The 27808-nt window shown below is 39.5% G+C and overlaps 5 protein-coding genes across 7 annotated transcripts in view; 2 read left to right on the forward strand and 3 right to left on the reverse strand.

Annotated features, from left to right (window-relative positions):
- Positions 1-2445, forward strand: part of gpm6bb (glycoprotein M6Bb) — a 29200-nt gene extending 26755 nt beyond the window's left edge. Inside the window, exon 7 of the mRNA XM_004557851.5 lies at positions 379-2445. Coding sequence (XP_004557908.1) covers positions 379-528 — 150 coding nt within the window. The 3' untranslated portion in view covers positions 529-2445. The remainder of the gene's footprint in view (positions 1-378) is intronic.
- Positions 2446-2493: 48 nt separating this feature from the next.
- Positions 2494-11594, reverse strand: ofd1 (OFD1 centriole and centriolar satellite protein). Its single transcript, XM_012920909.3, has 23 exons — positions 11518-11594; positions 11240-11355; positions 10066-10269; positions 9919-9987; positions 9794-9821; positions 9599-9703; positions 9369-9505; positions 9097-9270; positions 8614-8720; positions 8392-8511; positions 7899-7972; positions 7723-7814; positions 7363-7552; positions 6504-6634; positions 6253-6364; positions 5146-5856; positions 4795-4951; positions 4603-4694; positions 3745-3864; positions 3398-3552; positions 3107-3277; positions 2942-3012; positions 2494-2667 (listed from the first exon to the last, which is right to left on the reverse strand). Exons 2-23 carry the CDS (start codon positions 11333-11335, stop codon positions 2622-2624), a joined length of 3162 nt encoding a protein of 1053 aa, XP_012776363.3. The 5' UTR covers positions 11336-11355; positions 11518-11594; the 3' UTR covers positions 2494-2621.
- A 95-nt stretch (positions 11595-11689) lies between these two features.
- On the forward strand, positions 11690-13534 carry trappc2 (trafficking protein particle complex subunit 2). The gene is made up of 5 exons (XM_076874940.1): positions 11690-11815; positions 12042-12178; positions 12472-12614; positions 13119-13206; positions 13304-13534. The coding sequence occupies exons 2-5, from the start codon at positions 12086-12088 to the stop codon at positions 13400-13402; spliced, it is 423 nt and encodes a 140-aa protein (XP_076731055.1). The 5' UTR covers positions 11690-11815; positions 12042-12085; the 3' UTR covers positions 13403-13534.
- A 196-nt stretch (positions 13535-13730) lies between these two features.
- On the reverse strand, positions 13731-16118 carry rab9a (RAB9A, member RAS oncogene family). The gene is made up of 3 exons (XM_004557849.2): positions 15904-16118; positions 15443-15563; positions 13731-15334 (listed from the first exon to the last, which is right to left on the reverse strand). The coding sequence occupies exon 3, from the start codon at positions 15291-15293 to the stop codon at positions 14685-14687; it is 609 nt and encodes a 202-aa protein (XP_004557906.1). The 5' UTR covers positions 15294-15334; positions 15443-15563; positions 15904-16118; the 3' UTR covers positions 13731-14684.
- A 685-nt stretch (positions 16119-16803) lies between these two features.
- egfl6 (EGF-like-domain, multiple 6) lies at positions 16804-27808 on the reverse strand. 3 transcript variants are annotated; one of them, XM_004557846.3, is made up of 14 exons: positions 27679-27808; positions 27395-27573; positions 24338-24444; positions 23901-23993; positions 23635-23754; positions 23421-23540; positions 21169-21303; positions 20965-21087; positions 20449-20511; positions 19723-19971; positions 18307-18381; positions 17953-18048; positions 17596-17858; positions 16804-17406 (listed from the first exon to the last, which is right to left on the reverse strand). In XM_004557846.3, the coding sequence occupies exons 2-14, from the start codon at positions 27466-27468 to the stop codon at positions 17305-17307; spliced, it is 1620 nt and encodes a 539-aa protein (XP_004557903.1). In that variant the 5' UTR covers positions 27469-27573; positions 27679-27808; the 3' UTR covers positions 16804-17304. The 3 variants fall into 3 exon arrangements, with proteins under 3 accessions (XP_004557903.1, XP_076731053.1, XP_076731054.1); XM_076874938.1 differs by lacking the exon at positions 20449-20511 and having other exon boundaries at positions 27395-27788; XM_076874939.1 differs by lacking the exons at positions 20449-20511; positions 20965-21087 and having other exon boundaries at positions 27395-27788.

Below are 27808 nucleotides of genomic sequence, written 5' to 3' on the forward strand. Positions count from 1 at the left end.
TTATATATCCTACAGCTCAGATTTGCAAATTTCAGAATCTTGTGCTTTGCACTAACCTAAGCTTTTACAGCTCTGCTCATTTTGCATGTACAGCCTCTCGCTATCTTCCTCCACTCATCACCTCATCTTTTAAGTGTCATTTCTGTAGTATTGTGTGTAGCGAGGTAATAACGCCGAGTATTAGTAATGATTGTAACAGCACTGTTACAATACCCGTAACATTTCTTTTTCCACAGTGTCCTTTTTTTGTTAAAAAAAAAAAAGCATAACTTTACGTTCGTGTATGTCCGTAATGTACGTACTGTAGCTCTGACTCCTGTAGCTTGCTTTGCATCTTTGACATGCTCACCGGCCATCCACCTCACCCTTCTCTTCCAGATCCACTTCCTCATGATTCTCTCAGCAAACTGGGCCTACCTTAAGGATGCCAGTCATATGCATGCCTACCAAGACATCAAAATGAAGGAAGAGCGGGAGCTGCAGGACATCACCTCACGCTCAAAGGAATGCCTCAATTCCTACACATAAGGATATTTCAAGCTTACAATCCACACGCACACATACATAAGCACACATACTTACAATAACAGACACTGTGGCCAACCACTGTGGGCCCTCTGGACCAAGGCGACTCTCAGCTAAAACAACATGCCAACTGACACTGTGCAGTACTAACCAGGCTCCTAACAGACTAATGCATCAGTGTTGCTTTCTGCACTAATTGTTTCACAACTGCTCTGTGAAGTTTCATTCATGCTAATTTTTATTTTTCATTTTCTGTAGGGAAGAGTGATCTGAGTTCTGATGTTCGTGTGTTTTTATAACCTTTGTTGTATTTTTTGCTGGTGAAGCTTGTGACATTGCACTATTCCTACACAGCACACCAGTGTTTCACAGTCTTGCTCGATCCTTCTTTAGTTTTCAGCTAAGGAAGATGAAACATTTTGGTTTTTGTTCTGTTTTGCAGATGTATTATACAAATGAACAGCCTTACATCCAGAGTTGTGCATCACACCATACTGACCTTTTTAGGGAAAGTAAACCAGATTCTTTTATAAAATAGTTGGTAATACATGCACTATAAATCTATAATCCTTGATGATTATGAATTTACTTGCATTTCCATCTCAGTTGGTGATTGTCTGAATGTTGTTCATTAGTTATGGATTTTTCCTGTACAGCTACTTAAGTCATAGCCTACATTACCTCTACCTCAGGTGAGCACTAGAGCCTATGGACAAACAATTCCCATTGCAAGGTGTAAAATAAACCAATTCCAGTTGTAAAAAGATGTCTCAAAGATATAGTAGATAGGTTTGTGTAGCTACACCCCCACACATGCACAACAGTTCAACTGATTCACAGTACTATAGACTTTGGATAATGCTACAAGAAAAACTTACTCTGACCTGTACGTATTCATTTAGGCACATAGGAGGGAAAAAACAAAAACATCAGTAATTGCCAATGAAGAGTTGTGATGGCTAATAATATAGCAGTGATTATCTGCAACATGCACAATATGATCAAAAATGACTTGATTTAACAGAAATCCTATTGATAAGCATAACTATGTCACATGTGTTTGTTACAATTTGAAAACAGAACTGAAGAAGTTCAGTTAAATTTATTACAGGTCAAATTTTTTCATTTCTTACCTTTTTTCACAATTTTCTATAATTGTATATTAATGTGCAATTTTCACAATGTTAAAATAACAACTTGTAATCTTTATTAGCTGAGTTACAGGGATAATTCGAGATGTTACTTTGTTGTATAAAGACGACCACTTCTGTGGTGACCTGTGATGTACAGTTATGTACACTGACTTCAGTAGTTGGCAGTGTTTGCCCATTTCCTGTTTTTCTAACAGAATATAAAGCTATGTAGCACATTAGTTATAATCTTTTTTTTAGGTTCTTTTAATCACTTGAGAAGTATACTTTATTGTTTTGTTGCCTGATAGTATGCCTGTATTTTCTATGTATGTCAAGGGCTTCCTCATGATTAACTGATACTTAACTTTCCAACTGTCAAGCAACAATTAGCCACAACAACAGTCCTTTAAACAGTTGTATAAAATTATAAATGGTAAATTCAGCCAAAGTATGAATGCCAGTGTTAAACAGTATCTGTTTGATACAGTGGTACAGACCCTACAGTGCTTTATGTAGGACTGGCAATAGGTGTGGTCGAGCGGATAGATGACAGATGTACATGAAGGTAATGTACGCCACATCTTGTCTTTGTATGTTGTGTTTCCTGTTAAATGAACCAAAAAAGTAAATACAAGGCTATCTATCAATCACCAGGAGGACAGTAATCAGTTAAAAGAAAACAAACAAAAACCATCCTGTCTGACTGGAAACCCCTTTATGAAACAACTTCACCGGCCTGTTGACTGTTTTTATGAAAATAAATAAAAATGTTTTTTTTAAAAACGTTCTTCCAATTGTGGTGCTTTTGTTCTTTGCATGATAGAATTGATTGGTATACAGATTTAAAAAATGCATTTATTTGAATTTCATACAAAAAAGAAAACATGTAGGACTGATAAGCAAATTCTTGAAATATCTGTTTTTATACACTTCAGATTATGATGCCACAAACTGATGGTCAGCTCACCAAAAATCATCATCTTCATCCTTGTGTGAATATGCTGCAATGCTGAGACAAAATTGAGTTTATTAGTGAAAGCCTCGAGGGACAGAGTTAAAAAAAAAAAAAAGAAAAAAAGAAAAAAGTAAAACAGTTTAAAATTAACAACATGAATCCAGAACAACAAAAAAAAAAACCCTCAAGTATAAAGTACGACCATGATAAACCACAAAAGCAATTAAATGTTATTGAAAGAGGCTTATGTATGTATTAAAGTCCTGCACAGCTTTTGAATTAGAAAGCGGAAATAGTTTGTCTAGCCAAGTCAACGGTTTTAATTTACCTGTCTTCTTTATCCTCAGTCAAACTCTTGGCCTCTGGGCTTGCATATTCTGCCTCTTCTCTTCGAGAGCTCTGTAGAAAAAAACAATCCCAAAGAACTCCAGTCTGCATCGAGTCTCCTGTTTCATTTGTACAGAAGCCTCAGACAAACATGGATGCAACTTACCTGTGCATGTTGCTTCCCTCTTGCTTCCAAGACCATCTTCATGTATTTGTCCAGTGGATTTTCACTTTTAGACTCATATTTCTCTCCACTGATTTCTTCATCTACTCCTTTCTTAACCCCGGTTTCTTCTTCTTCTTCTTCCTGTTTTGGATTTTCCACCTCTTGCAAAAGCTGATTAGAATGGGATGTTATCACATTAAACATTCATTTAAGGTCGCCTTTATGAGAAGTTTAGATAGTTTAGCTTATAAAAAGGATTTCTGCAGGAAGTGGGTCTAAGATAATCATTACCATCTCTTTCTCTAGTCGCTCAAGTTCTTGCAGCTCTCTCTCTCTGGCTTCTTCCTGCTCCCTTTGTCTTTTTTCTTCCCTTTCTTTCCGCTCTCTTTCCCACCTTTGTTCTTCATCTTCTTCCTTTTCAGATTCAACCAAACTTTGTGGGAGTTCTAGAAATAACATGAGTCATCCTTTGTCAATTTGATCCTTTGGGTTTAAAGAGCAGTTTACTGAAAATTGGCGGCAAAATGAGCCAACTGATTTTTACAGTTTGACTTATGATGTACAGTAAAAAAAAGGCTTGTATTGTCATTGGAAGTCAAGAAAGATTATGAATCGTTGATGAGAGAACTAAGACTCACCCGTTTGGCCCTGTGAGTCTATTAGGTCTTTTGGGAGGTCTTGTGGGTGGGGGCCAGCAGGGGCCTCCTCGGAGAGAGGGACAGCAGTGTCCAGGAGAAGCTCTGGAATGTGGCCGGGCTCTGGAGGGAGACATGCACAAAGAGATCTTTTATGCCCCACCATAATGCAACAGGGCCAGAGGACCAGCACAGAATACATAATCAGCGGTCCTTCATCTTCACCATTGTGCAGGGCCACTGAAAGGCCAGTCACACACTCATTAAAAAACAGCCATCCAAAAATTCTAGGCCTCCATACTGGATACATTACACATTTTGTTACATTAGTGATTAAACACTATCAACATATAGTTAATCATTTTCTAGAAATATATTCTAGTGACAGATGGAGCAAACAGAAATTAATCACACAGCACACTTTTCAGCACTCGCATCATGCACAGCAGTCATGGAATTAAAATAAACAGCACATAAACTATGAGTGTTTATCCTGGGATACAGTGAAGATTTTCCAGTATAAGAGGAGAGCTATACTTCTACAATAGATCCCCAGGGAACTTGTCATCTCCACTGAATGTCTTGTAGCTAGTCAAACAGCATGAAGCACTACTATAAAAGAACTTTATGTTCTAACAGTTTAAAAGTTCCCCTTTGATCACAATTTATGGCCCAGAACCTCTTCCTCAACAGCAATGACGCGACCAGACTGCTGAAGCTCAAAGTCGGTTGTATGAGTCACGTACACTGCAAACATTGGCTTCAGAAATACATGACCACATTCTATTTGATTATGCTTTAAACAATAAGGGGAAAATACTAAACAAAAATCAACTAACAACAATGAACAACACTGAGTACCTGATAATCCTCCAGTGAGATCTTCAAGGCTTATCTTCTCAGGCTGTGGGGAAGACTCTGAGCTGGAGAAGACTTGCTGTAGCTTTGGTGGACTGAAGGACACAGTGGCAACATAGGCATTGGTATTCACTGTCTCATCATAAAATGTATGCGAAACACTGCACTGTCCTTGAAAGTGATGCCAGATGATACCTGGAATGGTCGCGTGCTGTGCTCCTGAGCTGAGGACTGCGAGGTGGACTGAGCTCGGAGGACAAGTCCTCTGAGGTCACCACCTCATTGTGGAGGGCAGGAGAGAGCTGCCTGTCAGACGACAGCTGTGGAAGCAGGACTGCAGACACGACTGGCCCTAACAGAAGGAAGGACTTAATATTAAAAAACACATCTGAGGTAGAAACGTGCTCAGAGACTGATGTGTAAAGATCTGGACAGACTGACCTGAATTTTCAAATAATTTCCATAGAAAATATACAGTTTACATGCATGTGTGCAGCATATAAGCACTGAGAACATAAATCATTATTCAGTTTTTTGACATATTACCTTCTGTAAGCTCTCTTTGAAGATTATTCTTGAAGGAAGATTGTGTTGTAGGGGATGGGTGCTTGGATAGAGCCAAGCTTTCATCTGGAGCGTTTCCATTTTTTAGGAACAAAGGCTCGGTCAGCGAATAGAGACTGTGGTCAACAAAACATGTGGCCTGTGGCTGGTTATGATCTTCTGAGAAGGTAACTCTTGATTGTGCAGATGGTAAAGTCTTTCTGGTGCCATTGGAGGGGGATTGGATAGACTGAGGAGACAGTGGTCTGTGTGAGATCTTTGGTTTGTGGGCTAAGTGACTGTGTGAACGGAGAGGGTCGTGTTTTCTAAGAGGAGACTCAGGGAAATGAGAAGGATGTGGTTGTTGTGGGGAAAGAGGTCTTGGGGGAAGCATGTGTGAGATGGTGGAGCGCACTGCCCTCTGCTGGTAGTTCCTGTAAGCTTCCTCTAAAGTCTCAGCCTCCCTCTGCAGCTCCTTGATCCGAGTCTTAGCTTCAGCTACCAACTCCAAATCAGAATCTGGTACATCACTCCAAGGCGATTTGCTTCCTCCCAGATTGCCATCTATTTCACAAACATCATAACCCACCCTGGCCCTCAGCAGAGTTCTGTCCACATAGATGTCAGGAGGAACCAGCTTGTCAGCGCCGAGCTCTAGTACAGAGCGATCAACAAGAGATGGTTTGGGATTACGCAGCACTTCATTTTCAAGAGCTGCCGGGATCACATGAGTCGCACAAAAGGAAGAGAAAGGGGAAAGGCAAACACGATGAATGTTGAGTACTACTACAGAATACAATCCACCATGAAAAATCAGAAACCCCCCCAAAGCTAATTAGAAATAATTACATGGGGCTACACCAGAAATAGGCAGTTAAGACTAGAGTGTTGATTTCTTTCTTGCTTTTACTCAGTTTTCTATAAAGACCATCAAAAATACAAATAAAAGGATGAATCAATATGTGCAATGTGTAACTGTGTACAGAACTGTATGAGCTAGAAAAGAAAGCAAGCCTGCTTATGAAAAGCAAAAATAAAGTCAACTGTACTTAAAGCAAGATCATCTGATGTGATTAGCCACATTAACAGGGATGCCACATCAAAGTGTACCTTGCTGAGTTTGGTGAAGCTGCATTTTAATGTCCTCAACATGGTTAGCCATCCACTGGGATTTCTCTTTACACTCTATCAGCTGAGCTTTGAACTGGGCACATTGCTCCATCTGCAGAAAAAAATGGACACAAAAGTGAACGACATGTATATTTTTTGATAACCAGAGATTTGAGGGCATACTGCGAACACAAATTCTTCAAGGTGAAGAAAAATTGTTTCCCACAGCAAGGAGCTGTGATGTAGCTGACCTCACTCTGGAGCTGTGCCTGCAGCACCTGTTTCTGGTTGTCAAATTCTTCCGCATCCAATCTGCGAGCACTCTGTAGCCTCTGAAGCTCCAACTGCAAGGATAGTTGCTCTTTGGATGGTTTGCCCAAATCTGAGACAGGATATATACGACTTAAAACATAACATAAAAGTACAGCTCATTTCCCCCAATGCATTTGTCTTCAGTGGGAAAACTGTCAGATGAAAAAGCATCTGGTTTTGTATGGAGCAGTTCTTGACCAGCATGACATTACAGCACATGGGGCCCATTATCATGTCACTGCCTTTTGTTAGCATTGAGGAGAGAGGCCCACTGCTCCTTTGCCCCATCTTTAGACAAGATGAATACTGTAAGCCTCAGAGAGAGGTAAGATTTTCTTTGCCATGGGTAAAAGGACCTCTGTCTCTGCTCCCATTCACTCATCCCCCTTTCCTCATTGGCTGTCTGCAAAGCTACAAACAAGACACAGAGGCCCTACTTTGGCAGGCGAGACACATTCAAGAAGACTCAGCTCAGCCAGAGGCAGTGGGATAAGACTACCAAAAATGCTTCACAGTACACTGCACCTTACACAGTTCACAATGAGCCTATACTCATGCACTCTGAATGCAACACAGGAACTTCAAGAACCTCGCTTATGGCAAAGACTGCAAATATTCAGACTTACCAAAACTAGGATTGCATTTTAGACACAATAAATCTGGTTATATAGTCCCAGGCTATAAGATAATCAGATGTGCATTATTATAAACAGAGTATGCCTGATTGTGTTTTTCATGTTTTTAACTGAATAGGGACACTCTCCTGGTAGACACTCGAGAGCAACCACCACTCTCTACCTGCATGAAGAAGCCGTTTCTCCTCTTGGGCCTCCTCCAGCTGTTTCTTTAGCAGCTGCAGCTGCCCCTGCAGCTCTGCTTTCTCTTTTGTTAAGCGGGGGTAGTCACTCATGCTCTCCATTCTTTCCCTTAACAGCTCCTTCTGTTGAGTCAGCAGAGAAATCTGCTGCTGTGCTGTGTCTAACTCGATCTGGAAAAACAATCCCGCGAGGGATATTAAAAGCATGGGAACCGAATCGCACTGGATGGCATGCATTTATCACAGAATTAAACTGAATGCTAATATAATTATTTATCATTTTGCCTCACGTCCACTGAAAAGGGTGAAGTTAACAAGGATGGATGGATTTGGGTCTTTACCTGCAGCCGCTTCAGCTCTGAGCACGTTTTACTGTGGTCCTCCAATTTGGCATTAATTGCAGCTGACTCCTTTTGGATACGGACAGTTTCCACTGAAAAATACAAAGATGTGAAAGCAGACAAAGCACAGGCAACAGAAAATTAGTCATAAATCCTTCACTGACTGACATACTTGCCTTTGTTTCTGTTCTCACTTTCTGTGAGCTTTTCTGTTCTCTTGATGTAGTCCTCCTTTAGTTCAAGCTGATACCTGATTTAAAGACAAGATGAGACATTTAAAAGCAGGACTAAAACTAAACAGTACAAGACAATGTGACTTGTTGTTCTTTCTACATTACACAAAGCAAATACTCGACCTAGTGATCAACTACAGATTTGCAAAAGCAATGTTGTCCTCTGTCAAATACATGGTAAAGTCCTCTTGTGTATGTTACTCTATTAATTGCTGTTGCTGCTGATAGCTCTATTCTTTTGATAAAAAGAAAATCACTTAAGTTAAATAAAGGTTGGTACATTAATTAACTCAGTGTCATTGAGATATATTTACTGCTTTATTTAGCAGGAAAATATTTGAAATTCACCAACAGGATTACTGTATTGATTTTTATGTCACAGATAATGATGATAATGTATACTGTATAGTATACACACAGTACTGACAGCAAGTACCTGGAAAGTTCATTCTTCAGCTTCTGGTCATACGTGTCCTCCATGGTTTTCACAGCCAGTTCTCTCCTCCTCAGCAGCTCTTCAGCTGTCTTGATCTTCTCCTCATGGATTTGACAAGTCCTATTACCATAAAAAGACAACAGCAATAACTATGAACCTGTGACCACAATGGAAGAGTGCAGCATCATTTCACTCAGATAAATAGTCATAAAAAATTCTTACTTTTCGAAGGCTTCTCTTCTCATCCTCAGCTCATTTTCTCTGCTACGTAGTGTTTCAATTTCCTTCAGCACTGACTGTCTCTCAATGTATAAGTTCTTTTCTTCAATCTATAGAGAAGCGAAGTGGAAATAAGAGATAATTAGTCTATCTTAAATTTAAGGAGAAATAATTTGAATGTAAACTGTAATGCTCAGAACCACCCATAATCAAATTGCAGTGGGATATAGAAGCCTGATGCCAAATCATACATACAGCTCAGGAAATGAGCAGCAAGGTTTGAGGACTGAGAACAATTTAAAAAGATCAAGTGATAGCCAGTAAAAGAAAGTTAGGTAAGAAGGCCAGAATCCTCAAACTGACACCAGAACTTTAAGGTGATATTATTAGTAAAATATTCATCTGGGTGTCAGACCTTTGAAATCTTACATTACATGTTCAAGGTTTATATGAGAAAAAGAGCACCTCATTGTAGCAGCCATTTACCTCTTGCTGTTTTTGCAACCGATCAATAGCATTTTTCTCTCGCTCCATCAGGGCCTTTGTCTTCATTTCATAAGTCCTCTCCAGCTCCTGCTTCAGCCTTTCAAATTCTTTATGAAATTTGGATTTTTCTTCCATCCTCACCTTGGCAATTTCAACTTCTTTAAAATGTTCTATCTACAAAAGAAGATGAAGAAAAAAAGACAACATTGAGGCGACCCAACCTGGAGGAAAACTATGTGACCAAATAAACCATGTTTGTTACGAGTGTGTACCTTTAAGTTCATTTCTGTTTCCATCTGCACTTCAATGTCTTTTCTATACGCAGACAGTTTTGACTGTAATGGAAACACTTTGTCCTCATTGTACCCCAAACCCTCGTATTCCCGATCTATTGTTTTCATCTTCTCTACTGTGAATGGAAAGACAGGGAGAACACATTAAAACTCTTTGTTGGAGGGCATGAATATAAAAAGGCCAGTCACCGTCAGACATCAGTTCATACCAAGAGACTCTCCATAACTTGATAAACTTGTCTGAGTGTCGGCATCGTGGCACAGGTTCCGAGTATAATGATCTGTTAGCTGTGTTAGAAGGCTGATCAGGAACCCTGGTAAATAAAGACATAATAAATCACTGGAGAGACTCTCGAACAAAAGCAGTTTTATTAGAAGTAGAAGGAACAGGACACTGTACATACCCCTATCATGGTTTTCTTTATTTGAAGACTGTAAGAAAATAATAATGGCGCTTTTATTAGTAATTACACTATGTCTTAATACTTATATCAAAAAGATGTTCGAGGTTCAAAATAATTATAAATACCAATGACTTGTAAAGGTTTGATTCAGGGCGTATTTTAAGAAGCTGAAGAAGGTCTTCTTTTGTAAAAACCTGTAAAAGTAGATCAGAGACCTTCATCTCCATCTTCTTGACACCTCAAGCTACATGTACATAAAAAGTCATACACACCTTGTCTTTAGATAATCCGCTTTCAGGATAGAACACAGAAAGTGTGTACTCATACCCAGAGTTCTGGAGATGATCTGCCACTATGCTGTTACAGGCTGAAACTAAAATGGGTTCATGTTTCACATGTGCTGGCCTGGGAACTGGTTCTTGGCCTGCCAAAGCTGGGTACTTTAACTCCTGGATGAGCTGATTTCGCAGCTGTGCCTAAATAAGATCCGAATAGTCAAAGAGAAGGATGAAGACCAAACACTGAACATTGCTACAGTGCTGTGAAAAAGTATTTGGCCCCTTTGATTAACTGTAATTTAACACCTTTTTTTGTAAAGTCGAGCTCAATTTCACTATCCACACCCTGGCTGATTACTGGCAGACCTGTTGAATCAAGTAATCACTCAAACAGAAGCTGTCTCACAAAGTGAAGTAAGCTAAAAGATCCCAAAAAGCAACACATCATGCAACACGCTATCAGTGTGGAAAGAGTTACATCACCACTACTAAAGCCAGTCTCACTATCCAATTGTTAGAGCTATAAAAAGTGGTGACCTTTCTGAAGAATGCCCAGCCTACCAGAATTACTCTAAAAGCAAAATGACAACTCATTCAAGATGTCACTGAGTTCCAAGGAGAAAACCACTGAGCAAAAGGCTCAGCTCACATTTGCCAAAAAAACGTATTGATGATCCTCAAGACTTTTGGAGAAAGCGGAATAATGAGACGAAAGTTTCACTTTTTGGAAGGTTTGAGTCCCATTACATCTGGCTTAAAACTAACACAGCATTTCATAAAAAGAACATCATACCAACAGACATGGTGGTGGTAGTGTAATGGTCTATGATCTAGAAAGTCCTGAAGGAAAATGTCTGGCCATCAGTTTATGCCCTGAAGTTCAAGCACACCTGGGTTATGCAGCAGGACGATGATGAGAAACCTGCCAGGAAGTCCACCTCTGGATGCCTCAAAATAATGCCAGATGAATGTTAAATTCTAATTGCTTTGACATAACCGTAAACAGTCCATAAATGCTTAAAAACCTTTCAATGTGGATGAATTTAACAATTGTGCAAATAAGAGTGCACTATAAGTCCTCCATGGTGATGTGAAAGAAATCGAGAAAGGCAAATACTTTTTCACAGCAATGTATAATAATAACAGCACCGTTATTAACATTGCTTACCTTGAGTGTATCAAGAACTCCTTTACTTTTAAAAGTCTGATAGAGTCTTTTCCTCAGCTCGTCAGGGGATAACGCATCTTCCTTAGAGGAGGACATAGCTGGGATCTTTGCGAGACCTGACATAAAACAAACAGAAGCAGACAATTGGACGACGAGTGTGAGAATAAAAACCTTCGCTTTCAAAAACTTTCCCAAGTATTATTGGTTGTTATCAAAATTGTATTCCTCTATCTTCGCAACATGTGCACCATGTGTATCTTAAGAAGAAGAATACTCACCTGCCTGACGACCACAAACCTTCGCGTCTCTTTTCTTGTTCTTGAAACATTTAAATCCACCGTCAACGGAAAAGCTTGGTTCCGTGCATGCGCATAATTATGACGTCACGTCGAAAAACCAAAAATGTATTTATTATAATTTAATTATATGCATTCAGTGTTTCATATAGCATTGTTTCTAAAAGTGCGTTAGAAAATAATTATCATTTAAAAGATTTAGTACAAAAAAGTTTCGCTACTTTATTATGTCATCATTTTGCGACTGCTGTTCTTGCGATCCAGGAAACGCAACTAACAGGTAAACAAACACCGGTTTTATTCCTTTAAAAACAGATATATGACATACCTTTCTATTGTTTCTATTCATATAATGCTTATCTTGGTCTTACAATAGTCATGTAGTTTCTTTAAGCATCCGTGGAGCTCCGCGGTTAGTGCTAACTTGCTATCCAGAGGGTTTACAGTCATTTTAGGTTACGCTGTCACTATTTTCTACTTATAAGTTTGCTTATTTCGTTGTGGAGGGATTAATTTCAGATCAGTTTATCTTTGCTGAGAGGAGAAGACGATGTCTGGAAGCTTCTACTTTGTCATGGTTGGTCATCATGACAATCCTGTGTTTGAGATGGAGTTCCTGCCAGCTGGGAAGCCCGAATCAAAGGTAACCTCGCTTAATTTAATCACTCAATTACTGAGCTACAGCGCAGTATTTGTCTCTATTTGTGTATTTGACACACTTACACATTTCAAATAATCAAACAGGTTTCAATGTTAGACAAAGCTAATCTGAGTAAATTCAAAATGCAGTTTTAAACGATTAATTTGTTTATTAAAGGGAAAAAAGAAAGTTAATCAAACCCACCTGGCCCTATGTGGAAAAAAATAATTGCCCCCCTCTTAATTAAATCATGAAACAACTGTTCTTACTTACATTTACTTACATCATACTTACAGGATGATCATCGTCACCTAAACCAGTTCATTGCACATGCAGCCCTGGATTTGGTGGATGAAAATATGTGGCTGTCCAACAATATGTACTTGAAAACTGTGGACAAATTCAACGAGTGGTTTGTTTCTGCATTTGTCACTGCAGGACATATCCTTTTGTTCTGTTTCATGTGATAATTATTTCCTGATGCTGTGTCAGTTGCCCGATGAAAACACATTTTTTCTTTGCTCAGCATTAATTAAGATATTACTGTTTTTAGACTGATAGCAAGCGAGCAAGCAATTTATTTATATAGCACCTTCAGACAACTCCCAGCTGAAAACAAAGGGCTGTACACTTATGAAAGGGGTAAGTTTGTTAAATAATCTCATTTCAGTGGTGTAGTTTATACACAGTATTTGTAATTGAAACAGCAAGTTGAATAACCAAAATCAAGCACAAGTTTTGAATCTTCTATTAATCTACATCTTAAAAAACATGTTAATTCATTTAAATCATTGGGATTTAAAGCTATGATCTAACATGTAATATAAATATGGAAATCAGGGCCACCAGTGTGATTATTTTGGGACTTAATGAGTTTGTTATCATTGTTTCCGGGCAGATTCAGTGTATGGGCATGTCTTCCTTTTCTTTAACTATTTGCAACACATATAAGATTCATCATGCTGCACGACATGCGACAAGAAGATGGAATCAAAAACTTTTTTAACGACGTCTATGATTTATACATCAAGGTAAGTCGTTATCCAGGTGATAAGAGTATCTTAGCATGATGTGACATTTGGTATATTTTGCTTTTAGCATTTAATCTTATCCTGCTCTGTCTTTCAGTTTGCAATGAATCCATTCTATGAAATCAACGCGCCCATCCGCTCAACTGCTTTTGAGAGGAAAGTCCAGTTCCTTGGGAAGAAGCATCTCCTGAGTTAATCACTTCACACAAAAATTTCAATAGTGTCTTTATGTTGTATATAGTTAATACAGTTGTTTCTGTTCTTCTTTAAAAATCTTCAATGTGTTCAGAACAAAAGTGGATTTGTATAAACAGTGTTTTGCATTGTGCGTGTTTGTTTTGTTTTTTAATAGAGTGGATGTGGCTGCTTTGTGTAACATTATGGCTTCAAATTTCATGTGCACTGCAAAAATATCCAGAAAGAAAATATCTGTAAGTTACTGCAGAGCATAGTCCAATACGTTCACAGGAAATATTAAACTGATTTATCAGCTAGATTCCAGTCTACAAAACATGCATAACAGGCAATTTTCAGGGGGTTTATTCATCACTTGGCATGCCAGTAGTACAACTTTGAAAGAAAAAAAAAAGACACTTAAACATATGGTTCACAGTTTTAAATAACTATGGGGAGACTTTCAACTTGAAAATATATTTAAAAAATAAGTGCATTCATTAGCTAAATAATCCCATCAATGAAAAAAAATGTCACTACTCCATTATTTATTCTGCTTATAGTTAGATTCATGTTTTTTTCCAATGATAAAAAGAGCTTACAAAATACAAAAGTTTCCAGAAACAGAAATATTCCAAATGCCATGCATGTTAAATCTGTTTTAATATTTCAGGGAATTAATTCATCCTTCATTGCTTTCAACACACAGCCATAATCTATCCACAATGCAGAATGTGCACAAACAAGACCTAAATGTGCATTAATAACAAGCTTCCATTTGTTAGTCATACAAAGAATTTCCTTAGCTACCTCATAATTTTCAGAAATAAGTTTATTGGTAGATATGTTATTTCAATTCTGCAGTTATTTCATTACTATCATGTCACCATTCTGCATTTCAATATTAGGGAGTGGAGTGTAGAGGCCCTACAGTAATTGCACTCTCCAGGTTGCACATATCTAAACAAATAAAAAAAAATGGAATCATTTAACCTTTTGAAAAATACTCTAATTTATAACTATAAGTTGTCTTGGGTCAACACAAAATGTTTTGTTTTTTTTCCCGTAAGCCTGACTTAATGGCCTTTGGCAGTGTTGAGTCAAGTGCTTTTAATTGTATTTGTAATGCCACTAGCATTAATTTAGTGTTTTTTCATTGTTTTTCTCCCCCAAACAAATCCAACACTTTGCATTATCAAACCATCAACAGTATAACAGTAGCGTAATTTGTTTAAATAAGATGTTACTACAGAACTGTACACCTACATCCTCATTTAATGGGCCTAATAGTGAATTCATGGGTGTTACGAACAGCAAGTGGCAGTGGAGCGAGGCTTTCTGTGAAGCTTGACTGTGTCTGTAGGGATGAGGTGGTCCGTTCTTTCATCCACTGCCAACACTCTACGCACTGCCTCCTCAAAGGCCACTGCAACATTGATGGCATCCTTGGCACTGGTCTCATAATAGGGGTAGTCACCATTCTCCTTGCACCACTGCTGCGCCTCCTCGGTAGACACCTGCCTCTCCGTCACATCCACTTTGTTGCCCAGTACTACGAACGGGAACTTCTCCGGCTCCTTGACATCCGCATAGTAGATGAACTCCTTCTTCCAGTTGCCCAAGTTCAGAAAACTCTGGTTATCATCAACACTGAAGGTGAGCAGACAGCAATCAGAGCCACGATAGAAAGGAGTCCTCAGGCTGCGGAAGCGCTCCTGGCCAGCTGTGTCCCAGATCTGGAGGGTAACCTGGTGGCCATCTACCTCCAGGTCCTTGTTGAGGAACTCAACCCCGATGGTGTGGAAAAGGTGTGCATCAAACTTGTTGGTCACGTAGCGATTCATGATGGAACTCTTTCCTACACCACCGTCACCGAGCAGAATGACTTTCAACAAGGATGTCTTTGTTGTCATGGCTATTTACTCCCAAATCCACCACTTTTGAAATAGTTTACCTAGTAGAAAGAGTGTGTGATGGATACTGTTAGTATTTGTACACCATTACACACACAAAAAAAGTTGCAGCAAGAAGAAGTGTGGTATTGAAAACATATTGTTCTCACCCTAGGTTGATTTTGAGCTCATCCACTGGTCTGGATCATGTGCTGTTAAATCCCAGTCCCTGGTCACATGCTCATTTCTTTAATGTTGAAGAGTCAGGCCATTCAGGTAGCGTTCAGCTAGCTGTAATACAGAGATAAGAGCTCAGTTTTTCTGTTGGCCCGGGACAGCAGGTACACTGCAATAACGTATTATCTGCCACCAAACATGCGATAACGTTACATTAAGATGCAAACAAGGTATTAAAGTTTAGCTTGTAGTTACATGGTACACAATACGAAACATATTTTTAACGTGCTGTAACATAACAGAGTCACCAAGTTGGTACTACCGGCCAGTTAGCCAGTTAGCTGAGCTGGCTATCGTGAAGAAGGAAAACAAGATAACAGCTGGAGTTAGGTTAATGTAGGGTACCAGATCAGCTAGCCTGGTTTTCATGCAGATAAGAGTGTAAGTCACGTACCTCACAGTTAGATCCAGGCAGCTGTTGAATAAAAATAATAAGCCACCAGATAACTTAAATGATCTTAATACATCTGTTTGGCAGCTCCTTCCCTTGGCGTGTCTGGAGGTAACGTCAGGGCTCTCCGTTTCCTGGTAAAGTCTGGCGCTAACGTAGCTAGCTGCTAACAAGCTGGTAACGTCGGGTCATGTGATCTGGTCAGGACGAAACAACCAACGAGCGCCGAGATACGCTCTCAGGCCACCACTACTTATACAACATGTACATTAATATTTTATCACAGCGTACACATGACTCTTAATGTTCAAAATATCACAGACTTTAAAGTCATTCGTTTTTTTGCTTTATTTGAGTGAGATTAGTAAGCCGTAACATCGCTTTATTTTACGGTAGTTAACCGCAACATCTTTGCAGTAGTTAAGCTACACCAACAGAGGGCCACATGTAGCTGTCATCTGTTACCACACAATACTTTTACCCAGTTTGTAGAAACCTGCAGTAGATAATAGGAGTTTGGGGCTCTCGTTTCTTTATATTTTACTAGGAAAATGTGCATTTTTTTAAGGACACTACACCCCCTGCTGGGTTATGCCGGATTTTGTGATAATAGTTCTTTGGGAATAACTTTGTTAAAATTATATTGTATGCTCGTTAATCCGTGTTAGCGTTGTCCGTTTCATAGATGTAACTAAATATATGGGAGTAGATGATGTGTTTTTGTAACTGATTAAAAATGGTTAGGTACAAGGTCTGGACTTTAAATTTGTTTTAAAAAAGTAGCCAGAGCCTGAAGCAAACTGTAAAGAAATTAGTTGCAGCTCAAAACCTTTTGAACATTTGGTACTGTAAAATAATCATCATTATGGAATCTGTACATGGAAAAAAATAAATGATAGGAAGTTAGAAAAAAAACATTTAATGTAATAACATGGTATAATAATACAGCAAATCTTACACAATTGTATGCACTGATAGTTTTTTTTTAATTGTTTAAACTAAACAGCCTTCAAAAACGTTGATCAATTAAAATTGCAGATATAATTAACCTAACAATTCACATTACATATTGTGGACTATTAACTTTTTAACTATTAACTTCAGAAATGCATTGTTGCAAACATAACAAAGGTTTAAGCACAATACTGTTGGACCAGACTAACAAAGTTAGCATTTTCACCTTTTCCTGAGATCTGAGTTATCTGTACCATAAAAGATGATTTTGAAAATCACAAAAAAACTATAGCAGGGTGCTTCTATGTAGCAGCTTTGTGATGACATGAATTTCTCTGCACTTAGTTTATGTATTGTTCCCTGTAGACTGTGTGTCTGCACTGAGGGAATAATGGGAAAAAATCCACAAGAAACACACCATAACATGGATAAATGTCAAGGCATATGTTCTTAAAAGACTGGATCCTCTTGACACGTTCCTGATGTCAGCACAACAGTGTCCAGCCCAATCTCACCTCCAAGACCTTTCCCGCGCTGAACTTCAAAGATAACCTGAAACACAAACCGACATACAGTTGTACATTAAGGTTGTTGATCTGAGTAGTAAATTAGTAATGTGATGGCTGCCTTTTCAGAACATCAAAGGAATTTACTTTTTAGGCCAAGATCCCATCATAGCTAGCCACAAGTATTGAAGAAGATTTTAAATATAATGTTCTAAAATGTGTGTAAATGACTTACAGACTCTGGGGCCTTCTCCTTCCAGGTTACTGTGAGAAACTCAGTCTGCCAGCCCTGCTCCCTGCTCTGACTCTGCTCCCATACTGGGTAAACATTGTTGTCCAGCAGTACCCTGAGCGTGCCCACATCAGGGCCAACCACACGGTAGTCAAAGGTAAGGCAGAGGCTGCCATACTGGGACCGGTCACCAAGAAGCAGTTTCAACCTGGCCACATCCTCTTGCTCCCCTACAAGCCCGCTCAAAGCCATGTAGTACTCACCACCTGAGAAGGTTTGTAGCTGATGTAAGTTACAGTATCTGAATGCACAAAAATGAATACCTCTCCTTTGAAAAAGTAACATTCATCAGGTCGTTACCATTGTCATGGTATGCTACACTCCAGTCCATGTCATCAGACTTGTCTTGGATCCATTCGCACGCCCCTTTGTCAAAGTTGCAATCCATGAAATACTCTAGAAAGTAAATGTTAGGAACACATTTTTAAATTAGCTGAGTAGCGATTATACAACAATAACACGTCTTAATATATGCTAAATCATCCAGGTAAGGAAATCCCAGAAAATTAATTCTGTTCATCTGGACGACTTTGGTCTTGAGACTAAAGAAGTCACTTGAATTATTGACAAAACTTTTCTCTCAATGAAAACGCAATGTGATGAACAAAATCAACTTCCTGGGAACAATGAAACATGAACACACTTTTTGATTACCTTCTTGAGCTGGCGCTATGTGGATCTCTTCGACTTCTGTGGCTGGTCCGAACACTGACTCAAAGTCCTCTGATACTGTGTTTAGAGATTAAATTAAAAAAAAAAATGGAGTGAATTCATCTTAATATACACATTTAAGCTTTCAGCTATTAGGCATGCCTAAGTTAAACTGGTATTCATTGGTTCAAAAGTTTTGCTCTAAATCCTAAATTCATTTAGATTATACCTTTCAACTTTAGCTGATGGCGTGATTTCCTGATGGATTTTGTATTAGACTCGAACTAGACTAAGATAATGAGTGCAAAAACTGACACAACTCTGATACTACTCTTAAAAAATATGCAATGGAAAGAACTTAATGCATAAATAATACAGCAAAGAGATTTTTCAAGATGACAGGTAGAAAGGGGTTTTTAACCAACAGGTAAAGACCTGCCCTGCTGTCACTCATACCATAAAATGGAGCTACAACTTTAGCATATATCCCCTCCAAGCAATTTAAAGCTCTAGCAGAAAATCACCCCCATGAAATGCAGCCACAGACAGTCTGATGAGTGACAGCTGGGATTATTGAAGCTGCTCAGTCAGAGTAGGCCTGTTTTAGAGAAGTCTAGAGTGCTGATGACAGACCTTCCTACAAGGAGGCAAGTCTGTTTGCACAACAGCTGTTTTGGGGAAAACATAATAAAAGGTTTAGGGGCTTTGTAAATTCCCATCCCGCCTCCCCCTCCACCTGAGGGATGGGGAAGCAGGCCCAGGATGAGTTGTATCCTTGGGCTCTCACATGCCAGCAGACTAACATTCCTCCCTGGAGGTGATGGATGTCTTGGGGCCTGTCTCCTCTTGCTTTCTGAGTTCTTACACAGGCTCTGATCTTTCCATAAAATTCAAGATTATCAGTGAAAGACAACCTCATTCATGGGGATTTGAAGGTTTTAAATGTAAGCTGGTAAGTCTTGATTTTACAGTGTTGGGTTATTATTGGGAATTTACATTCAGTCTGTTGTGACCAATAGTTTAATATAGCAGAGTAAGTAAGAATTCAAGGATTTTGAGAAAAAAAATTAGGTTGACAATTTATTTTATTTATACCAGTATAATCATCATAGTGCCTTTGATCCTTTATAGATAAGTCAGTGAGACTGGGATAACTCTGGGTTTGAGGTTAACAGCAGATCTGAAGCAACACCCCCTTTTCTTCTTTGGTCAAGGCCTTAATCCAGAGCTGCCCTTTCAGACAGTTATTTCAGCTGAAAATCCATAATTACATTCAGATGTCATGTAAACATGAGGGGACAGTCTCTTTTGAATCACACTGAGTTTGTTTAGTCTGTTTATGGTTACTACTTACTTTGCAGACCACCCAGAATAGTGGAACTCATTTATCATAGCGCTGCCAAACAATATGCCCCTTACTGAAAACGTCTCCTCTTGGATTGAGCTGGTTGTCTTCCTCTTCCACCCCTTCATCTTCTTCCTCAGGAAATCCCTCCTCTTGCGTTCCTTTAGTCGTAGTGCCAACATAGACCTCCCCGTCATAGTCAAAAGGTTGCAGGGGGATGTTGGGAGGTGGCGTTGCGACTGGTTCGAGGATTACATTTTTGATGTCCTCGTCAGTCAGTTTACCTCCCAGAATCCTAGGCTTCACCTGGGAGTCTGGGATGGCTGCAGGCAGGAAGAGGAATCAGAATAGACATATGGCTCTGCAATCATGACTGACAAACATAGTATTTGACTTCAGATGTCTTTCTTGTTTGTCATGTATTTTGCAGATGCAGTTCTTATTTATTATTTCCCTGCAGTGACTTACCAGGCCATTGATAATATGCTTTCCACAGGAGCAGAGCTGTAACAAACTAACATGCTAAGACAACAGATCCTCCTACTGCATGCAGATAAGACATAAGCGGGCATAGCTTAAATTAGTTTCTTAAATGCTCAAGCAATTTACTGTATAAGGCCATGCTGAGGATTTAAGGTCTCAGACTGCGGGTGCTATGGACATACATTTTCAGCCATGAGCAGGGGAGAGAGGTGGGGGAGGTGCTCTTATATATAGACAAGAGGAAGGGATGAGTGAATGGGGTTGCAGGGCAGGGAGTGAATAGCAGAAACAGAGTCTTGGATTCTATACAATCTCACCATTCAGGGAATCATCTGCACTGCCTTTTTCTCCATCCCACGAACTCTGATAAAACGGCTTAACTACAGAAAATAAAGGCATTTTCATTTACGCAGAAAGCCCTGACCTCTTTTTTGTTATTTGGCTGCATGAGATTTCACCTGTTATTATCTGGGTCTGGTTCAAAGAGTACAGCACTATCTTTATTTCTCCTTTTTCAGTTGGCTAGCTACAATGCAGTGTCGTATTTACACAGGTGTGTTTTCAATCTGTGCCTCTCTGGTGTTAACATCTGTGAAGAGGAGGGGAGTCTGAAGGCAGGAAACTAGCCTTGGCAGGACTGCTGTTTGCAGATGTTTAAAGAGTCCAAATGAAATATGTGGCTGTAAAACTTCTCCTGACCTACCTGACTGATTACCCTCGTCTGTTTTTTAAATCAAGCGTGAATGCCTTAATTTGACAAATCTCAGTAGAAATGAAAGGCTTTGCTAAAATTATTTTATTCGTAATTCTCCGCAGCGAATCTCGGATCTCACCAGAGCATTCAAAGCCATTGCCTCTGAAGCCAGACTTGCACCTGCACCTGTAGAATCCTTGAGTGTTCACACAGACAGCGTGGTGGCTGCACTTGTGGGTGCCGGCTGCACACTCATCAAGGTCTGGAATTGGAAGAAGCCTATTTGTACCTTTAGGAATTGAAGTGAGGAGATGACTCCCCTTAATGATCATGTATACCTTACCTACACAGTCATATTTGCCGTTGACATATTTCAGATCGTAGCCTTCCTGACACTTGCAGTAGTAGCTGCCAAAGGTGTTCACACATTGTCTGTTGTATGGGCAGAGGTTCTTCCCAGTTACACACTCATCAATATCTAAAGAGAAACAAAGCAGGAGAAAAAATAAAGAGCCCATGTTTTTTATAATTATCAAGAGTTCTGTAGTCTTGTGAAAAAACTAAGTACACCCTTACCGATTCCATAAAAATCAAGAGGGTAACTAGCAGCCAAAGGCTGTTAATCAAATGCACTTAATTAATTGTTCATCACTAAATGTGACCACTGATATAAAAGCAGATGGTTTAGCAGTTTGCTGGTCTGGACCATTCAGGTGTGTGTGTTAACAGAATGCCCCTGTTTTCTTAAGAGTGGATGTTCAAGCAAATTTACCCCAAGATCAGATGGTTCAATGTAGGAGAAACTGCAAAACACCCAAGAGCTACAGGTCTCACTGAGCATGTTAAATGTTAAAGTTCATAACATTAAAATGAGAAAAAGACTAAATAGATATGGCTTGTTTGGGATGGCTGCCAAGAAAAAACACCTTCTCTCTAAAAAGAACATGGCAGCACAGTTTAGGTTTAAAACAAACCACAAGACATCTGGAATAATCTTATTTGGACAGATCAGACAAAAGTGAACATATTTGGTTATAATGCATAGTGCTATTTTTCATGAAACCTAACCATAGCATACAAGCTCAAAGACTCCATACCAACTGCTAAGCACAATGGTGGAGGAGTGATGACTTGGGATTTTTTGCAATCATTTGCCCTGGGCAAAAGGCAATCATTGAGTTGACCATGAACTCCACTGTATACCAAAGTATTCTAGAGTCAAAGGTGAGGGCATCTGCCGACAGCTAAAGATTAGCTAAAACTGGGTCATGCAACGGGACAGTGATCCTTAGCACAGCAGCAAATCTACAACAAAACGTCTGAAACAGAAAAGAATCAACGTGTTGCAATGGCCCATTTAAAGTCAATCTACATGAAATTTTGAGTGATCTTAAGAGATCAGTGCAAAAACAGAAGCAACATTGCAAAGAAGAGTAGCAAATTTCTCCACAATGATGTGAGAGATTGCTAAAATCATACGAAAAAAGCCACTTAATAATGGGGCATACTTAGTTTTTCAAAGCTGCATAGAGTCCTTCGAAAACCTTTTCACATGCAGTCATATCCAGTACCTTCTGGTCAATAACACTTCCTCTTCGCTATTTGCTTTGCCAGGGGTGTGTTACCAGTTATTTCTATAGATTTAGTTACTGTTTTTGGGGCTTTATCATTTTGATAATCGTAAATAGGAACTCTCAAAGCCTTATAGCATTGCTGAATTGTGTTTGATTAGGAGCTCAGCAAGCAGCTAAGCAGCAGTCTGTGGTGAATAAGCATATAATTATTAACAGCTCAACATAACAGGACATATGCACAAGAAGGGTTTTATTTTAAATTGTAATAGTAATTAATGTAAAACCTCATTCCCCAAAATTCAGGCAAGTGTGCAAAATTGAACTAAAAGCAAAATGTTTTACATTAGATTTTTTATACCCTATGTTTAATCAAATATAGGGCATAGACATTCTGCAAATTATTTGCAATTCTATTCTGCTTTTGCTTACATTTGACAAATGATTGTCTTTTACTGCTATGGCTTAAAATGTTTCTACTATATTTGTGGTTAGCAACTGAAAGTGTGGACCTAAAGCCAGTTGGGGTCTATAAAGTATATGGAATGTCACATTGAATACAATCAGGATAAATGTGTCTCATCAGAATTCATTTTTTGTACAGTACATGTGGTAAAAATAGAATTTGGCTGCTTTTGGAATAAAAAGTATGTTTTTGTTGTAAATCTGTTTCTGAATGTGTTACATTCGTGGCAGTCGTGAAATTTAATGCCGCTGAACTTGTATATGACCTCCCCTGTGTGATCATGACAGACTGGTGCAGCCACAGCTCAAGCAGTTTTGTTGGAAGATATATAACTAAATTGCATTCAGTTGATTTACAAGCAAAACATGCCAAAACCATGTAATATAATCCTCACACAGTGTGTCCAGTATGCAGTTACCTTCAATCTGTGTGACATAGAAAGAGTCTCTGTGTTTCTTATTTCATATAAAGGCTGTTGCCTCATATAACACATTGTTTGTATAAGACTAACTTCTTAAAACATTCATTTTTCTGCACGTATGATCTGTTACCGCTCACCTACACAAGTTCTTCCATCCTGCCCCAGTTGCAGCCCTGCAGATGGGCAGAGGCATTGAATCTCTCCTTGTACTTCCTCACAGCCATACTGACAGTGAGCAAGTGCACAGGTCCTAGAATCTACATGTCCAAACACAAAATAACACAAATTATCAGATATGCATCCTGATATGCAGCTGTTCTCTGCATTTCCACTCAGTGTATTGGGACTCACTGGCACAGGATCCGTCGGCCATTAAGGTGTATCCGTTGAGACAGTAGCATTTGTAACTCCCATAGGTGTTCATGCAGCGATGCTCACATGGACGAGGTTTCAGGCCGCACTCATTCAGGTCTAAGAATAAGAAAGATCTTTACTTTTTGTAAAGCAATCAATCGAGCAGATAAACATTTTCTTTCTGGAAAAGTGAATCCTTCCATAAATTAGTCTGTGTACCCGGTTTGCTTTCCAGACATTATTTAATGACCTCAAATACCCACCTTGATTACATGTCTTTCCGGAGTATCCTGGAAAACACTTGCATTTGTTGGGGCCAACGCACTCTCCGTGCTTGCACCCGTGCTCACACTGGGCTGGTAAAACATTTAAGATGAAGAAAATACCACCAGAAATATCAGTGGTGGAAAATGATGGATTGCAGTCAAAACCACAAATTTCTATTGTACAGGCAAGGTTTTTAAATCTAGAATGTAATTTCCTCCACATTTTTGGGGGTTAGAAAAATATCCCCCATGAAAAGACTAACAATAGTCAGGGTACAGTTTTTTGGCAGTAAAGCTTGTTCTCTCTAAATATTTGTTTATTGAGAAAGCTTTTCGTGTTAGTTTAAATGTCTCAGCCTGCTTGCTTTTTAAGTGCCTTAATGATTTTTATCTTACTGATTATAAACTGGCCTTTGAATGCATACTGTTCTTACCCTCACACTGCCCTTTACTGTTTTTCCTCCAGCCATAGCAACACTCCAGTCTCCTACCATAGCGACACACACCTGGTTGGTTTCCAGTAAGGACTTGCCTGTAGTGCCTTTGCAGAGGAAAAAGAGAAGTCAAAGGTAAGATATATACAGTGGGGCAAAAAAGTATTTAGTCAGCCACCGATTGTGCAAGTTCCCCCACCTAAAATGATGACAGAGGTCAGTAATTTGCACCAGAGGTACACTTCAACTGTGAGAGACAGAATGTGAAAAAAAATCCATGAATTCACATGGTAGGATTTGTAAAGAATTTATTCGTAAATCAGGGTGGAAAATAAGTATTTGGTCACCTCAAACAAGGAAAACCTCTGGCTCTCACAGACCTGTAACGTCTTCTGTAAGAAGCTTTTCTGTCCCCCACTCGTTACCTGTATGAATGGCACCTGTTTGAACTCATCATCTGTATAAAAGACACCTGTCCACAGCCTCAAACAGTCAGACTCCAAACGCCGCCATGGCCAAGACCAAAGAGCTTTCGAAGGACACCAGGAAAAGTATTGTAGACCTGCACCAGACTGAGAAGAGTGAATCTACAATAGGCAAGCAGCATGGTGTGAAAAAATCAACTGTGGGAGCAATCATCAGAAAATGGAAGACATACAAGACCACTGATAATCTCCCTCGATCTGGGGCTCCACGCAAGATCTCATCCCGTGGGGTCAAAATGATCATGAGAACGGTGAGCAAAGATCCCAGAACCACACGGGGGGACCTGGTGAATGACCTGCAGAGAGCTGGGACCAAAGTAACAAAGGTCACCATCAGTAACACACTACAACGGCAGGGAATCAAATCCCGCAGTGCCAGACGTGTTCCGCTGCTGAAGCCAGTGCATGTCCAGGCCCGTCTGAAGTTTGCCAGAGAGCACATGGATGATACAGCAGAGGATTGGGAGAATGTCATGTGGTCAGATGAAACCAAAGTAGAACTTTTTGGTATAAACTCAACTCGTCGTGTTTGGAGGACGAAGAATACTGAGTTGCATCCCAAGAACACCATACCTACTGTGAAGCATGGGGGTGGAAACATCATGCTATGGGGCTGTTTTTCTGCCAAGGGGACAGGACGACTGATCCGTGTTAAGGACAGAATGAATGGGGCCATGTATCATGAGATTTTGAGCCAAAACCTCCTTCCATCAGTGAGAACTTTGAAGATGAAACGAGGCTGGGTCTTCCAACATGACAATGATCCAAAACACACCGCCCGGGCAACAAAGGAGTGGCTCCGTAAGAAGCATTTGAAAGTCCTGGAGTGGCCTAGCCAGTCTCCAGACCTCAACCCCATAGAAAATCTGTGGCGGGAGTTGAAAGTCCGTGTTGCTCGGCGACAGCCCCAAAACATCACTGCTCTCGAGAAGATCTGCATGGAGGAATGGGCCAAAATACCAGCTACTGTGTGTGCAAACCTGGTAAAGACCTATAGTAAACGTTTGACCTCTGTTATTGCCAACAAAGGTTATGTTACAAAGTATTGAGTTGTATTTTTGTTATTGACCAAATACTTATTTTCCACCCTGATTTACGAATAAATTCTTTACAAATCCTACCATGTGGATTCATGGATTTTTTTTTTTTCACATTCTGTCTCTCACAGTTGAAGTGTACCTCTGGTGCAAATTACTGACCTCTGTCATCATTTTAGGTGGGGGAACTTGCACAATCGGTGGCTGACTAAATACTTTTTTGCCCCACTGTGTGTGTATATGTGTGTGTGTATATGTATGTATGTATGTATGTATATATATATATATATATATATATATATATATATATATATATATATATATATATATATATATATATATATATATAAGCAAATTAAGCCTTTAAACAAAATCTCATGTCAGGAAGCAAAAAAATAAAATGAAAAATAAAACCCCCACTGATTATGAATTTAGGTTATTATAGAATCATGTTTAATTAGGCCCACACACACTAACTGAGATGTCTCAATTGCAGGCATTCTGGCATCCACTTTTAATTATGGTCCAAACAACAAGCAACCTAAATAAAGTGTCTCCTCACAAGGCTTGCTTAGCACTAGAAGCTGGGCTCCCCATGGTGCAACAGCCAGCTGACAGGATGTAGGCTACAGATGGAGAAAAACATACTAATCAGACACTGGCACCCTCACACTATATTTCCTCCTTTTAAAAATCGGCTTTGATCTTTGTCTTGTTTCTGGAGGCTGATGCATATCAACTGGAAGGTTATTCTGACTTGTGGTTAAAGAGTCAGCGGTGTGCTCAAAATAACCTGTGGTACATATAGATTACATTGCATGTGTACATTTTAACTTGTAAATTCGATTAACATTTCTACCATAACTTAGTTGAGCAAGTGATTCCAAAAATAGCAGAATCTTGCATTCAAATCTGACTACACCTTTCAGCATCGTTAGCTTTGCTTTTAGGCTGACAGCCAAACGCTTAAATCCCAGGCAGGACAAGAGGAATCCGTGTCTTTATAGAAATCAACCAGAATAGCCCACAGGAGACGGTCTCCTAAGAGAGACAGGTGCTCTTCAGTTATTAACAGTTGCTGTGCCATATTTAGAAGTTGCACTCTCTTAGTCTTCTGTTAGCAGGGGCAAGGTTGTGTGTACATATTTTCAAAATAACAGTTTCGACTGTTAAAGGTTTATGTATATTCTACACTGCAAAATAGAGGGATTTGTGTTATTCCTTAAGCCCCACTTAAAATAACAGTGTGTGGAGAAACTAATATTCCAGTTGTTAGAGATTCCACCTTTTTTAAGAGGAAGCAGGTTGAATTGTATATTATCCGATACTATAATTAACATTGCTGTGTTATTTTTGGCATTCAGCCTTCCTGAAATGTGATTGGAATTCTTTGGTACGTAAACATCTGTCTGACATCATACTTTAACTTATTTTTGAATCTTGACTTAGCAAAGTTTTCACCTGCTGCAGATTTTTCAGAGTAGAAGCACACCATACAACATCACACGGCCTGTTGCTCGACTTGATTGACTTACCTATAGGCGTCTGTGCTACCAGCAGAGATGTGGAGCAGGAGAAAAAGAGCACCGACCAAAGTAAGTGGCTGCATGTCTGTCACAGTGAGCAGCCGTAACGCCTTGTTTCCCACGGGGCTGACTTTGGTTGCTCTGCGTTCTGACTATTCCTCCCAGGGGGATTACGCTCATTAAATTGCCTAGACAGAAACAAGTCTCAGTTTTTCACAAGACACACCAGATTTCATGTATTTCCAGAGTGCAAAGTCAAAATCTCCTCTAGGGAAAAAATATCTCTGTCATACTCTTTTCAATGCTGTTGCTATACTCTGTGCCCCATGATTTGCTTCTCTTTCTTCTGCACTGAAATTCCAGAGGTTGGCTGTCACTGTGAAATGACACTGGACTGAGACGGATGAGGTGGTGACTTCTGGA

This window comes from Maylandia zebra, linkage group LG16 (genome assembly GCF_041146795.1).
Source record: "Maylandia zebra isolate NMK-2024a linkage group LG16, Mzebra_GT3a, whole genome shotgun sequence".
Taxonomy (NCBI): domain Eukaryota; kingdom Metazoa; phylum Chordata; class Actinopteri; order Cichliformes; family Cichlidae; genus Maylandia; species Maylandia zebra.

Coding starts and splice junctions, on each gene's coding strand:
- ofd1 (XM_012920909.3), bottom strand. CDS start 11,335: ATGTCCTCCTCTAAGGAAGATGCGTTATCCCCTGACGAGCTGAGGAAA. Junction 5,857..6,252: donor GCTTCACCAAACTCAGCAAG/GTACACTTTGAT, acceptor TGATCCCGGCAG/CTCTTGAAAATGAAGTGCTG. Junction 3,865..4,602: donor TCTCACTGGAGGATTATCAG/GTACTCAGTGTT, acceptor GTCTCCCTCCAG/AGCCCGGCCACATTCCAGAG.
- trappc2 (XM_076874940.1), top strand. CDS start 12,086: ATGTCTGGAAGCTTCTACTTTGTCATGGTTGGTCATCATGACAATCCT. Junction 12,179..12,471: donor CTGGGAAGCCCGAATCAAAG/GTAACCTCGCTT, acceptor TCATACTTACAG/GATGATCATCGTCACCTAAA. Junction 13,207..13,303: donor TCTATGATTTATACATCAAG/GTAAGTCGTTAT, acceptor TCTGTCTTTCAG/TTTGCAATGAATCCATTCTA.
- rab9a (XM_004557849.2), bottom strand. CDS start 15,293: ATGACAACAAAGACATCCTTGTTGAAAGTCATTCTGCTCGGTGACGGT.
- egfl6 (XM_004557846.3), bottom strand. CDS start 27,468: ATGCAGCCACTTACTTTGGTCGGTGCTCTTTTTCTCCTGCTCCACATC. Junction 23,755..23,900: donor CGGAAAGACATGTAATCAAG/GTGGGTATTTGA, acceptor TCTTATTCTTAG/ACCTGAATGAGTGCGGCCTG. Junction 23,541..23,634: donor GGCCGACGGATCCTGTGCCA/GTGAGTCCCAAT, acceptor TTGGACATGTAG/ATTCTAGGACCTGTGCACTT.